This window comes from Pavona decussata, unplaced genomic scaffold, assembly GCF_977016875.1.
Source record: "Pavona decussata unplaced genomic scaffold, jaPavDecu1.1 SCAFFOLD_509, whole genome shotgun sequence".
NCBI lineage: Eukaryota > Metazoa > Cnidaria > Anthozoa > Scleractinia > Agariciidae > Pavona > Pavona decussata.
The window spans coordinates 1-13,379 of NW_028145826.1; the positions used below are offsets into that span (position 1 = coordinate 1).

The 13,379-nt window shown below is 38.3% G+C and overlaps 2 protein-coding genes across 2 annotated transcripts; one reads left to right on the top strand and one right to left on the bottom strand.

Annotated features, from left to right (window-relative positions):
• Positions 1 to 5: 5 nt before the first annotated feature.
• Positions 6 to 8,564, top strand: LOC146450113 (A disintegrin and metalloproteinase with thrombospondin motifs 9-like; the record flags this gene model as incomplete). The annotated part of the gene is made up of 8 exons (XM_085100734.1): positions 6 to 162; positions 627 to 824; positions 1,806 to 1,982; positions 2,454 to 2,627; positions 3,297 to 3,495; positions 4,276 to 4,336; positions 5,921 to 6,092; positions 7,404 to 8,564. Coding segments are annotated over 8 exons (1,251 nt in total), but the record flags the coding sequence as incomplete, so codon positions are not given.
• Positions 7,583 to 13,372, bottom strand: LOC146450114 (fibroblast growth factor 1-like). The gene is made up of 3 exons (XM_085100733.1): positions 11,852 to 13,372; positions 10,683 to 10,786; positions 7,583 to 9,649 (listed from the first exon to the last, which is right to left on the bottom strand). The coding sequence occupies exons 1-3, from the start codon at positions 11,994 to 11,996 to the stop codon at positions 9,188 to 9,190; spliced, it is 711 nt and encodes a 236-aa protein (XP_084956859.1). The 5' UTR covers positions 11,997 to 13,372; the 3' UTR covers positions 7,583 to 9,187.
• Between the last annotated feature and the right edge of the window lie 7 nt (positions 13,373 to 13,379).

Here is a 13,379-nt window from a genome sequence, read left to right on the forward strand (position 1 = left end):
GGCAAACTGGTAACTGGAGTGACTGCTCAACGCCATGTGGCTCCGGAAAACAGACAAGAGATGTGTACTGTGCCAAGAGCGGCGGAGCAAAAGTGGACTCCAAGCTGTGCAAGAATACAAAACTGCCAGTTAATTCTCGAAAATGCTATGGAAAGCAATGTGGTAAATTCTTGATGTGTTAATCTATCAGAGACATAAATGTGTGCATTGTGGTGGGCAACATCACCTGTACGCTACGACGAACTAATAATGACAGTGTATATCACTTAGACAGTCATGCAATCATTCAGTTACTTGGCAGCGGCAAATAAATGAACTGTTGAATTAATCAGTAAATGAATGAATAAAAGCAAGACAAGCAGTCAGTCAGTCAGTCAGTCAGTCAGTCAGTCAGTCAGTCATTCAGTCAGGATGTTAGTCACTCAGTTAGTCAGTCTGAGCACAGATACACAGAGAAGAAGCAGAGAAAGTAGGATTCAGAGGCATGGATAAATGATTCAATCGATTCGCCAGTCACGCAGCTGATTATGAGCAACATGTAACACACCTCTTAATGTACTTATCGAGGGACTGCCTATCTCAACTTATTAATAAATGGAATTTTTTTTCCATGTGTCTTTGTCTAGAAAACTGTCCGATAGGTTGGCTTTCGTTCAACAGCGCTTGCTATCAAGTGAACTCACGAAGTAAAACCCTTCAGGATGCAACTGAATCGTGCCTTAATCAAGGAGCAGGAATTTTGTCCCTGAGAAGTCTGGAGGAAGAAAACTTCTTGCGAGCGGAACTGGAAAAGATCAATTTACATAACATGTTTTATTGGCTTGGTATGCAGCTTTATTGTTAACTGATTATGTAAATTATGTAAAGAAAGGCCTCAAGGCAGGTTCCACATAAGCAAGGATTTCGTAGCAATTTTGCATTCAACAAGTTGTATTTTCTCATGTATTCCGACGACATGTTGCAAGCTTTCCCGTGGCAAGTCTCTTTTTCAAAAACTGAGGGGTGAGATATTGAGCAAAGAGAGTTTGGTCGTTGACACAGGCTGTGTTTCAGTTATCAAGAACACTTGTCAAGAGAGCTTTGCGGTTATTTATGTGGGCCCTTTAAGTACTCATAAATGTTCAAAAACTGTCAAAGAAAGCTTGGCGTGCTCGACTACAAACGAAACTTTGTTGCGATCATCAAAGAAAACATATCAAACAAAATTAATATGAGAAGTGCAAGGACTACTGAGGAGGGAGTAAATGCAACAGGTAAATGCGTTTTAAAACAATATTTCGGCTGGCCAGAACAGCCTTCTTCAGGTTTAGCCTTGTTCAGGTTCAGTAACACCCAAACCTGTTCTGGCAAGCCGAAATATTGTTTTAAAATACATTTAACCAGTGTATCGGCTTTGCAGTAGTCCTTGCACTTCTCATGTTTACTTTTATCAAGTTTAGCCGATTAGATCTCTCCCGAGCTCCATGCAACGTTGACTTAAAGCAAGATCTTCGCCCTCGGTTATTGCAGTTTATTTGGTTGTTTATCAAGTAAGCTTCTCAGTCACGAACAAATGGAATTATGAAAAAAAATGTGGCCGAGGAAGGCTTTTTCCTGAGAAATCATTCTTGAATATTGACATAATTTTAACTGTCAAGCAAATCAGCCAATAAGAACCTCGGGGTTTTAATGGAAACGTGAAAATTTGCAAGACAGGAGTCTGATCTTCAAAGTGAGGGTAAAATCTCCACATTACTCTTCACTGAAATAAGTTAATGAGACGACAACAACATTATGGTTATTCTGATGAATTGTTTTCTTCGTAGGAGCAAAGTATAGCCCAAGCAAAGGCGATTTTTTCTGGCCAGATGATACAGTAGTAGATTACAACGCGTGGAATTCTGGAGAGCCTCGATTTGGGTTGGATTGTTCCTTGATGGTAAACAGGAAAGGATGGGGGACAGAACGATGCGATATGGAACGGAACTATATTTGCAAGAAAGGTATGTTAGTGTTAACACCAATCTGGTTCCCAGATTCCTCAGACTTTTTGGCCATCAGTTGGTCGCCAGGAGGGACTCTGGGGAAATCGAAAAAAAAAAAAAAACCGCAAATTGAACCGCGGGATTTCAGCGGTAAAACAATGTGAAAAGTAAATAGAAATGGAGAGCCGTTACGGTACAACCGATCAAGCAATTTATTCCCGTACCCCAGTCTCTGCAGACGACTAACCACTGGCCAAAGGGCTAAACGGGAGATTTTTTCAGTTTAGAATACTGTTACACGGTTAGTCTAGTATGATCACCTAGACTAGAGGAGACATAGCAAAACTGCCACAATCTTACTCTCTTCACCTCAAAGCAGCATATATTTTCAACTTGAATGGGGGCAATAGTTGCATAGAAGGCCGTTGGAAAGGCATCTAAAGTGCTTTAAGAGAAATAAAACCGATGTTTCTATGATTTACTGCACAGAATTGAAAAATTATAAAAGGACTGAGATCAGAGGGGAAACTGGAAAAGACAATTTTAAGTGGCACGCAGAGGACTGGAACGAGTGCCCTGTATCTTGTGGCGGAGGTCAGAGAAATAGGAAGACGTACTGCACTGATAAGAATAAAACAAAAGTGGACGAATCTTTGTGCAAAGGTATTTTGAAATTCTGCAGGTAATAAATGTTGTCAAGAATAGTCACTGTTTTCGATAATTAAACCCTTGTTTATTTGTCTCAATATTACCAACAGTCGCAAGAAAATTCCTCTAGCAATAGATATAAGATAATAAAAGCACTAACGGAAGCAACATGAAATGTCCTGTTGAAAATAAATTTGAAGTAAAAGTTAAAAGTAAAAGGTGGCCAATTTGAATAAGAAGGTATGAGCTTCATAGGCAGAGAGTTCACACTTCGTACAAACAAGCAGATTTTTAACTAAACGTAACCGCACAATTTGTAATGAAAAACGAAACAAGGATTACGCAGTGTTACTATCAGTGTGCTAACTCATTAAAAATAAAAATAAAAATAATAAATAAATAAATCAATCAATCAATAAATCAATTAATCAATCAATCAATAAATAAATAAATAAATAAATAAATAGCCCGTGAAAACATTCTTGAAGAGGCATATTTGGTACGATTTGGCAACACAAGAAAGTTCAAGCAAATTAAACCCTCCGGACCGACAGAACAATTGTATTAGAAATAATAATAATAATAATAATAATAATAATAATAATAATAATAATAATAATAATAATAATAATAATAAATATTATTATCATTAAATGCTTAAATCAAAATTATTCTCTTACATAGATGCTCCACTATTAGCTTGGAAGAACTGCAACATGAAACCATGCCCCTCTCAGTACAAATGGCATGCAGGAGACTGGGGAGAATGCAGTAAAACATGTGGAGGAGGAATTAAGCGGCGGGCGAAAATGTGTGCTGGGAACGACATGGTGTCTACTTCCTGGAAATTGTGCAAAGAGGATGCGCCAGTCACAAAGATGAAGTAAGGGAAGTTAGTATTAATCACATAGAGATTCACTAACCTGGGGCGTTACAACCACTGAGGAGACTTACTTGAGCTGGATGCTAGACAATGCCAGACAGGATTACCTGCCCCAGCTTGCCTTCTTTTCTTAACTAAGTGAACTTCTAAGAATGACACAAACCTTCCGCTGTCTTTCGACAGTGGAAACCCTAAAAGAGTTCCATGAATTTTCATGTAAATAAACATATGTATGCAATCACGAAGATCACGCACGCGTTTGATTGGCCCTTGCCAGCGATATATTGAAGGATAGTCACGTGGATGGTGGCAAAGAAGGAAAAGTCCCCCAGGGGTGGGGGTGGGGGGGGGGGTGGAAATAGCATGAATGGTCGAAATCGACCTCAAATTAGTCATTGTAAAACAAATGTATGTTTATATTTGTTGGGTCAAAAAGTTTACACTGAAAGAAAGATTACAAATCGTTTGTAATCTCCTAATCTGATTTTGAAATCAGGTGAGTTAATAAACGGATTTGTTTGAAAGCTTTGGCAGTTTATTAAAAAATCCCAGGCTACGTTTTAACAGTACCGTCGAGTAGGAAGTGTCTTGTTATCATATAAAAGAGATATTCCATTTATCTGGGCTTTTTTCCTTTCAGCCATGAAATCCCAGATCGGCAATTTTTTTTTTCTTTTCTCATTTTAGTTGACGTGTCTGTAAACTGTAACTAAACAGACTCACGGCGGATGTTTTAAAGTGGAAATTAAAATAGATTTGACACATTTGGTTCTAATTTAGATGCAATACCGAGCCCTGTCTAACAGCAAAGGCCCGTGTTTCATTAGGGTCTGATTGGAAGGTGAGTAGAACAAAAAATGTTAACAACTGCATCTACTAAGAACACGGTGCGCGTACATGTACCATCATAGTTATCGAGAATGTTCTATATGAAGGTAGATCCTGGAAAAAATGTTCGACTCGTCGTTTCGTTTTATATGGCGTTTCATCGTGTCTGCACGCCGATACTTCTAGTCGAGTCGTTGTTTTCCGAGTTCGACTCCGTCAAATGGCCAGTTCGACTCGGCGTTCTACGAAGTCGACTCATCACTTCGTGAGTTCGTCTCGTCATCTTGTCAGTTCGATTTGTCGGCTGGCCCTCTTCGACTCCTCGTTTAACGAGTTCGACTCATCACTGACCACATCGGTTTGTCGTCGTTTGTCGTTTTGCCGTTTCTTCGTTTCGTCATGGCGTTTCATCGTTTCGACTCGTCCACTCAGAGAGACTATAATTCGACGTACATTACATGAACTGCTACTTAATTCCATGCACTTATACATGACGTATTTATCCATAATTTGCTCTCTGCCGACTGAAAATGGATTCTTTGAAGAGATACCTACGCCACAGCATAGAATTTGTCTTGAATCGAGTGAATGATCGCTTTCATGAAAGTGAGAATGGAATTGGGTATCTAGTAACACACCTTGACAGAGTTTTGTATATTCTATCACGTGCATCTTCGTTATTTAACATTCCCCTTCAGCTGGAATGTTTGTTGTTATAGATAACATCATCCAATTCTGCGTCGGTTAGAGAACTGCGTTTTTCAAAGCGGAGTTGATAGTCAATGATACGTCGTCGGATCATCTTGGAAGATACGCAAAAAGTCGAGCAATTTGTTCAGGAGTAAAATTGTTCTCAAGGTATTGTTCCAGAAGTTCTCTAGGAGTGTCTATGATGGGACGACCCCTGCATCCTGTAAAGTTAAACAACCGCCTTTCTTATGAATTCTCATCACCACCAAGAACAACAAACATTCCAGCTGAGGGGGAATGTTAAACAACGAAGATGCACGTGCTAGAACATACAAAACTCTGTCAAGGTGTGTGTCAGTTCTAAAAAGGGGCCGAAACAATATGATCCATTTTACTTTTTAGCCTTAAAAGAAAAAAGAAAGCGCCACCTATTCTATTTTAAACGAGAGGTCCGTCCCACAGAAGAATTATCAAGGCACATAGAGTGGAAATATAACTGATAATTATAATAATAGAGTAATTATTATAATTATCATAAACTTATTTTACTTTTTAATGATTTCAGTTATATTTCCACTCTATGTACCTTAGTAATTCCTCTGTGGGACGGACCTCTCGTTTGAAATAGAATAGGTCGCGCTCTTATGTGTTTAACTAAAGCCGTACCAAGAGTATTCTCTACACTGAGACGGCTAGAAAGTGATGCACATCTGAACAGTAGTTAACATAATGGGCACTCCTTTAAAGAAGTCGAATATTATGGCATTAATCCTTTCAAGTATCATTTTATGAAAGTCAATTTTAGCAACATTAACAAAGTTATTCGAAAGTTTTAGCAAATTGGCTGGTTGTCAACTAATGAGCTTCCAATATGGTTCATTTTTTGTGCCTCTCTTTCTCCTCTCAGGTCACCTCATGGAGTAAATGCTCCAAAACGTGTGGTACTGGGCACCAGATCAGAGTGGTATATTGTTCCAACAGTGACAACAGGCCTTTAAAGGAGTCATCATGTAAAGGAAAAGCAAAGCCCATCGGAGTGAGGTCGTGCTTTGACAAGGCTAACTGTCCTCTAAAGAGAGGTTTGTTTTACTTTGAACCTTTTTCGTGGCAACGTGCGCTGATTTAAAACAAGGTTGATTAACTCAAGTGTACGACGTCACTAGTGTGCTAGACTGTGAATAGTCTTTTTCTACTCCCTAATTATGGCGAGCGCGCAATCTCTCCTCGTTCACTTTTGTAATTTGCATGATTTTACCTCTCATTAGTGCGCGCGTGATCTGAAAACTACGAGTACGGCTGGTGGAAGTCCAGAATGTGTGAAATGTCGATATGTGGTATATATTTAAATTAATACTCGGAAGGCTGTAATTTCTTTGGTTGCAAAAGATTTAAATTTTAGCACCATGGCCCTCTCTAAGGCCTCAATTAATTAAGACCCAAGCGATCTATTAAAATCACTGACCGCTTTGCTCCGCTGATGTTTTCAATTGCACAAAATACACTTTATGCAAAAAGGTATACATTGATGAGAAAGGAAGGGGACGAGGCAACCGATTTTGAGAAGTAAAAGAAATTACAATGCAAAGAAACATCCAAACCAGTCGCTCGGCACTTTAATCTGCCTAGCCATTATGCGTTGATTCGTACAGTGAGCCACAACAGTTAGAGCAAACCTGATCAATCTCCCAAATCGGCACTCTCAATTGGCCAGGGAAGCAACGAACGTTTTTGCCAGTAACTTAGCTCCACTGCTCACTAATATATAAACCACATGAAACCAACAATTCCTTGATTCGCTCTGACAAAGGGCTAATGCTCAAAACGCCAGCACACAAATCTCTTTATGGTGGTTAAATTCCTTTCATAAAACAGAAAACAGACAGTCGTCGCCCTTCCCCATGATCGTCGAAACGTCACAGTTTCCTTAGAAGCTAACCCTCTTACATTATACATGGCAGAAAACTAGGACACGCCTAACTTTGCGATGATACTAGTCTCACACACTATAGTCATTTGGTCTACAGTCTCCAAACCAAATCAAGTAACTAAATAGGCCATTTTCGTGATTTCTTCATTTCACTGCAACTAAGGTAGGAAATTCTTTTAATTTTTCCTTTTTCATTACATTTTATAAATCAGTTCAGATACAAACAAGAATAGCCAAAATTTCACAATCGATTAAAAATCAAAAGAGTTGCCTATCTTTACACCTTTGTCTGCTCGTAACCGAGGAAGTCTTGTTTAAAATACCTTAACATAAATTCAAAGACTCACTTTGAGAAAACAGACAAGTTTTGTGTATGAAGGGATGATCCCCTGTAACTCAGCCGAAAGAAAACCTTGTGAGATTTTTAGTGGCATTGAATCTAACGCAAAGACATTTTACAAAGTCCACAGGTGTTCTGATAAGCACGTGATGTGCAAAGTTTGGAGCAAGCAGGGAAGCTGCAAGACAAGCAAATGGGTCCGTTCAACATGTCGACGAAGATGCAAGACATGCTAAACGGCAGATCGGAACATCCTACGGAAATGATCTCCGAGAAGATTGACTACTGGTCGATTCACTGAAGTTGCGAGCTCACGTGAGAGAACTGCTGCAGTATTAAACAACAATACAATAATGAATGGAATAAGACTTTGGCGGTATTTGGTCTACGCCGTTTTACATGTAGAAAAAAATGCCATTTACCGAATACATAAAAATTCAGGAACATAATCCATACCTTTGTCAAGATGGAAGTGACAACCAATTTCTCCAAACTGACCCGCAAACTATTCTTTCAATTATAGAATCAGATGAGATCTGACGAACAATGTGTTGAAAGTGAGGTTGGAAATGAGAATAAACACTTGGGTCCGAAGTCCTGATTAGCTGTCCGGGAGAAACCTGGTCACTACCCCGGATTCACATCAAAATGAAAGTCAAAAAACATCGAATGTGACTGGACAACAATTTTGGAAAAGGCTTTTAGAACTGAGTGGTTAAATTGGTTAGTGTAGTTTACATCAAAATCAACAAGCATCGGAAACTTCGTTTTTATTATATACCAATTGTTTACACTTACATATCTGGACTTCGTCGAGTTTGCACTGACTTAACAGAGGTGATATAGTTCTACTGCATTTATAAAATTTGCAGTTTTCCTCAAAGAGGTAATAATATACACATTTTTCATTGCTATAACGTTGTTTTATTGTTCCGTTGTCGTAATGAAAAGGTTAAAAGGCTCTTGATTTACACTCCTGCCTAATATTAAAGTTGAAATGAGACTTAAACTGGAAATTTCGCTCATTAATGTCTCCACTTGGCCAGGACTATCGTCAACTTGCTTTACTTTAGATCATTCGGGTTTACTTCCATCAAGCTGAGATTTGATGGGCAGCTGGCCCAACGTCTCTCTCCGTACTGTTTCATTAAGTTTGGTTAACAAGACGGCATTAAGGACGTGGCCTCCTGGTACAGAGGTATTTTTGCACAGTTCATGACTATCCGCGGGAAAAGCAGATCTTAGTAAGGGCTACTGGAATCAAAAAAGGAAATAGGGGGTAACCACACGTCTTTCGTGGATTATTAAGCAACAATAATTCTAAAATGAAAAAAAAAAAGAAAAAAAAAAAAAAAAAAAAAACAAGGTATGGAATTTTTCCCAAAATTAAAGCGTAATTATGTCTAAAAGATGTCTTGTTACGCCTAATTTTCTTTTCGAGTTCCAATAATCCTTGTCAAGAACTCAGTGCTTTTCCCGAGTAGTTATAAACCGCTCAAAAACATTTTTGTTTTGGGCAGGCATCGCTTTTAAAGAAACCCGATATTCTCGGACCATCCCGAGGTGCGCAGAATATCTGTGAAGTAGCAAAAGGAAGCACCGTCCTAAAATACCTTTTCTGTCAAGCTTGAGTCCAATGTGAGTCAACTTGCGAATCCAATTGTCGTTAACACTCTGATGACCTGTGACTCCGTTTTGCCAGCGACTATCCGTCGTTAAGTGGCTCTGTAGATTATTCTCTTAATGATGATTTAGTACCATCATGGAGATTCAGTTGACTTAATTGTCATTTTAAAAATATCAATGCACTTTACAAGTCAGATACAGAAGCTTGCTTATATATGTTGTCAGATGTTCCACCCATTCTCTCTCTCATATTCCACCCAATATTGTCTCGCAGTTGGCGTTTAGACCGAGGTTGAGTTGTCTCCGGAACCAGTCCACTCTCCAGTTGATGCTGAACTACCAGAAATACCACACGAGGAACTTGGAGGACTAGGGGTGCTCGAAATAGTGTCTGACATGTTTCCGTTAAACTGGTAGGGGTGCATGATCCACACAACTTCAGACGAAGGAAGTCCAAAGTCTTTCTTTGTTTTCTTGTCTCTTCTTACATTTCCTTTGGTACTTTCCTTGTTAGAGGGGCAGTCATGTTCTTCTTCTTTATTTCCGCAATTCTTTATCGTTTTAACGATGAAGTGAAGTCTTGGTTCGTCGCTGTAAGATACTTTCTCGGCGCTTACTTTGCCATGTACATCCACCGACAAGTACCATCCTTTGCCATCCGTATCCGAATGACATGTGCGAAAGATATTGAAAAAGTTCTTACCAAAAAACTCACGGAATACACATTCCTTTCTTTCAGATTCCTTCGAATTTAAAAGAGAAAACAGAAGGTTAGCAGTCAGCAATTCTACAAAGTGGCAGAAGCTACTGAACTGAGCGCGCAGCAGCAGTAGCACAGTAAAACCCCAACATGTTCAGGGGACTGGGAAAATGTGTTCGTTGTAACTGAAATTCGTTATATTGGGGTTCTGTTCAATACATTGTACTTGTAACTAGGCTGAAGAATGTCGTTCGATATATCGGGTTCCTCGTTATATAGGGGTACCGACGAGCAGCTCCAGTAGTAGAAGTAGTAGTAGTAGTAGTAGCAGCAGCAGCAGCAGCAGCAGCAACAGTAGTAGTAATAGTAGTAGTAGTAGTAGTAGTAGTAGTAGTAGTAGTAGTAGTAGTAGTAGTAGTAGTAGTAGTAGTAGTAGTAGTAGTAGTAGTAGTAGTAGTAGTAGTAGTAGTAGTAGTAGTAGTAGTAGTAGTAGTAGTAGTAGTAGTAGTAGTAGTAGTAGTAGTAGTAGTAGTAGTAGTAGTAGTAGTAGTAGTAGTAGTAGTAGTAGTAGTAGTAGTAGTAGTAGTAGTAGTAGTAGTAGTAGTAGTAGTAGTAGTAGTAGTAGTAGTAGTAGTAGTAGTAGTAGTAGTAGTAGTAGTAGTAGTAGTAGTAGTAGTAGTAGTAGTAGTAGTAGTAGTAGTAGTAGTAGTAGTAGTAGTAGTAGTAGTAGTAGTAGTAGTAGTAGTAGTAGTAGTAGTAGTAGTAGTAGTAGTAGTAGTAGTAGTAGTAGTAGTGGTATTGGTGTTTACTAGCAGCAGCAGAAGTAATAAATTAAATCTTAAAAAACTGCAATGTTACAGGTTATTTGATGCCCGAGAGTGATCTCGGACAATTATTGGAGGGATTGCAATCGCACAAATAGAATGTACAATGCTACAAGCTGGCATATACAAAACAACTACGTTATTTTTTATTAACTTGCTGTTGATAGCGAGATAATTGAACAAAAAATCATATAACGATCAGATAACTGGGCATTTAATAACATAGGAGGAGAAGAGGAACAAAAATCTTACCGTCGCGAATATTTTTCCATTGCTGTCTACGGCGAGATACTTTTTAGCTTTAAGTCCCCAGATAGCAATGAGATCTGGGCCAACCGAGAGAAACTGCAAAACAGCTGCAAGGAATATGGATGGATGAGAGAAATAACTCTGCAGTTCAATTCCCACCGAGGTCGGAGATTTTTTCTGTACCTCGTGCGATCTCCCATTTCCTTAACAGGGGGAAATTCATGGGTTCACTTTCGCACTTTAACATACAGAGCAAAGCTAATTCTTTGATCCATCATTTACGTCCCTAGTGCTAGCGGCACAACATTTAGCTGAACCCTTTGCAGGAAAATCCCATAGAAATCACATAAATTCTTTCGACGGCTTTTCATCACCGATCTTTCCCATTTTGGAAATAATAATAATAATAATAATAATAATAATAATAATAATAATAATAATAATAATAATAATAATAATAATAATAATAATAATAATAAAAAGGCTGATAAAATAACTAATGTCAATCAAACTGAACGATAACACATTTAATCAAAGTTTCGCCGGTGGCAAAAATACTGCAGTGGTGAATTTATATCATTATAATTAAACGTCCACAAACAAAGCTCCAGAGAAAACAAGTTATGGAGATACGAGCTCGTCATTGAAACGCTTTCTCAAATAAGGCACTATTGTTTCAGAAATTGGTTTTGTTTTCACACGTCACTTTTGTTATGAAAAAACGTTTTTGTTTGGTTTCTATAGATGTGCACTCTATCCTTGTAAGATATTTTTCATACACGAATATGATTTATTGTTTAAGACAATAAAAACTGAGGAAACTTTTTTTCATCTCTACCCAGCCACGAACGGAAGTAAACTAGTCTGCTATAAAAGCCAACACACATTTCTTTTCCTGTTAACACCGTGGAAATTGCAACGTCCATGCCAAAAATTAGATAAATCTGAAATATTAAATTTTATTTTTATCTCTGCAGCTTTTGCGATGTTATTTGTTTCGTACTGACTGCGGCTTCATAGATGCGGTAACATGCAGAGAAAGCGACGACAACACGACTACAAACACACTCTTTAATCTATATCTACAGGCAATATCTGCGACCCAAAATATCCAAGAAACAATCTATACGATATTTATAATAATTACGCAATTGTGGAATATTTTTTCTCACCGTATAAACAGCTTTCGTCGCTCGTTCCCGTCACTTCTCCGGTTGAATTAATCGCGAGGTAAAATCCATTTTTCGCGTACAGTTGTCGCTTCCTTGTGTACTTTTGAAGAGAGGAGAATGTGAGCGTTGTTTTGGGACCAGCCATGGCAAGAGCATGTGAATCAATATATATTCTTTACTCTCCAGTCGCCATTACGATCTGCAAAGAAGATTCGCGAAGGACTCCATCGCAGACCCAAAGATTAAATAATGATAATTTGATGCATGCAAAATTGTTTTCGCTTCACGCCGTAGTAGCCAATAAACTTCGAGGGGCCGCAGTTATCTCTTCGGGAAGCAAAGTTTTTATTGTTAACGCGCCGTATGGTAAACCGCTTTTGTTTTAATTATGACCGGTTGTCACCGTTAAAACTTTCAGCTGATATTAAGAATGACGCACCTGCTCAATATAAACAGCTACTACGTAAGTCATCTAAATTTAAACAATTTCCTGATTTGAATATTGTTTGACGGACAAAACTCTTTTTTTAATGTTAATCAGAGGCACTCAACACTGAATCTGTTCAGGCCTTTGATATTGCCTCACAGATTCGACAAAATCTTATCTCAAAATTTCGTGAAACTGAAAAACTAATTTCTTTCGTTAGCGGAGTGAGTTAACTATCCCGATAAAATTGAGAAGTATGGTCAGTTAGCATTTTGGAAAAGCTAATAACAGCTCGTCGGTCAGTCTAGAAACAAGATGTCGCCTTCTAAAAATATCTGCGAACAGATTATACTTTAGTAGCTCATAAATTTAAAATGCCTTTATTAAAAGGCAGCCAAACGATCTGGGAGCACATGATACAAAATTTAAGTATTTTACTTCAATTGTCTCGTTAGCTACTCCTGATTAATTTATTTAAAGGTAAGTCATAACACTATTTTAAATTTTCGGCTGTAAAAATAAAATACTATGGTACAAAAATCTATGTGTGGTTGATTTAGGGAAAATATATCATTATTTTTCTCCTCTCTGTCACTACAAAAATGAATTATTGTGAGTGATATTAAAATATTTCACTGGAGGAGACTTAGTCCTTTTCAATTTATTAGCTGAAGAGCAGCAACGGGCCAAAAACGTCTTTAAATTGTGTATGGCTGAACTAGGCCAAAATAAATACTACGTGTAATTAAAAACTACTGTTGTTACTGTTGTTATTCTGTTTTTATCGTCGTTACTTTAGTTTTCACCTGCACGTACGCGTTGTAGAAATGTGGTTCTGTTTGGCCCAAACAGAAGTATACGAGCGATACAGTCGTCGGATGATAACCGCAGATGAATTGGAAGAGATTGCTTTGCTCTTTCGTACGAGTGCTCCATGGTTTCTAACTTTGAATTCAATGTTTTTGGGCATGGATTTTAAACCCTGGGTATCGTCGAATACGTTGTCATAAAAAATTTTATCTGCAGCATACCGGAACAATCGTTGACGTCCATGCAAAGTTGAACTCGAGTCAAGTTATTATGTCTGGTGTTGGGTAAGGG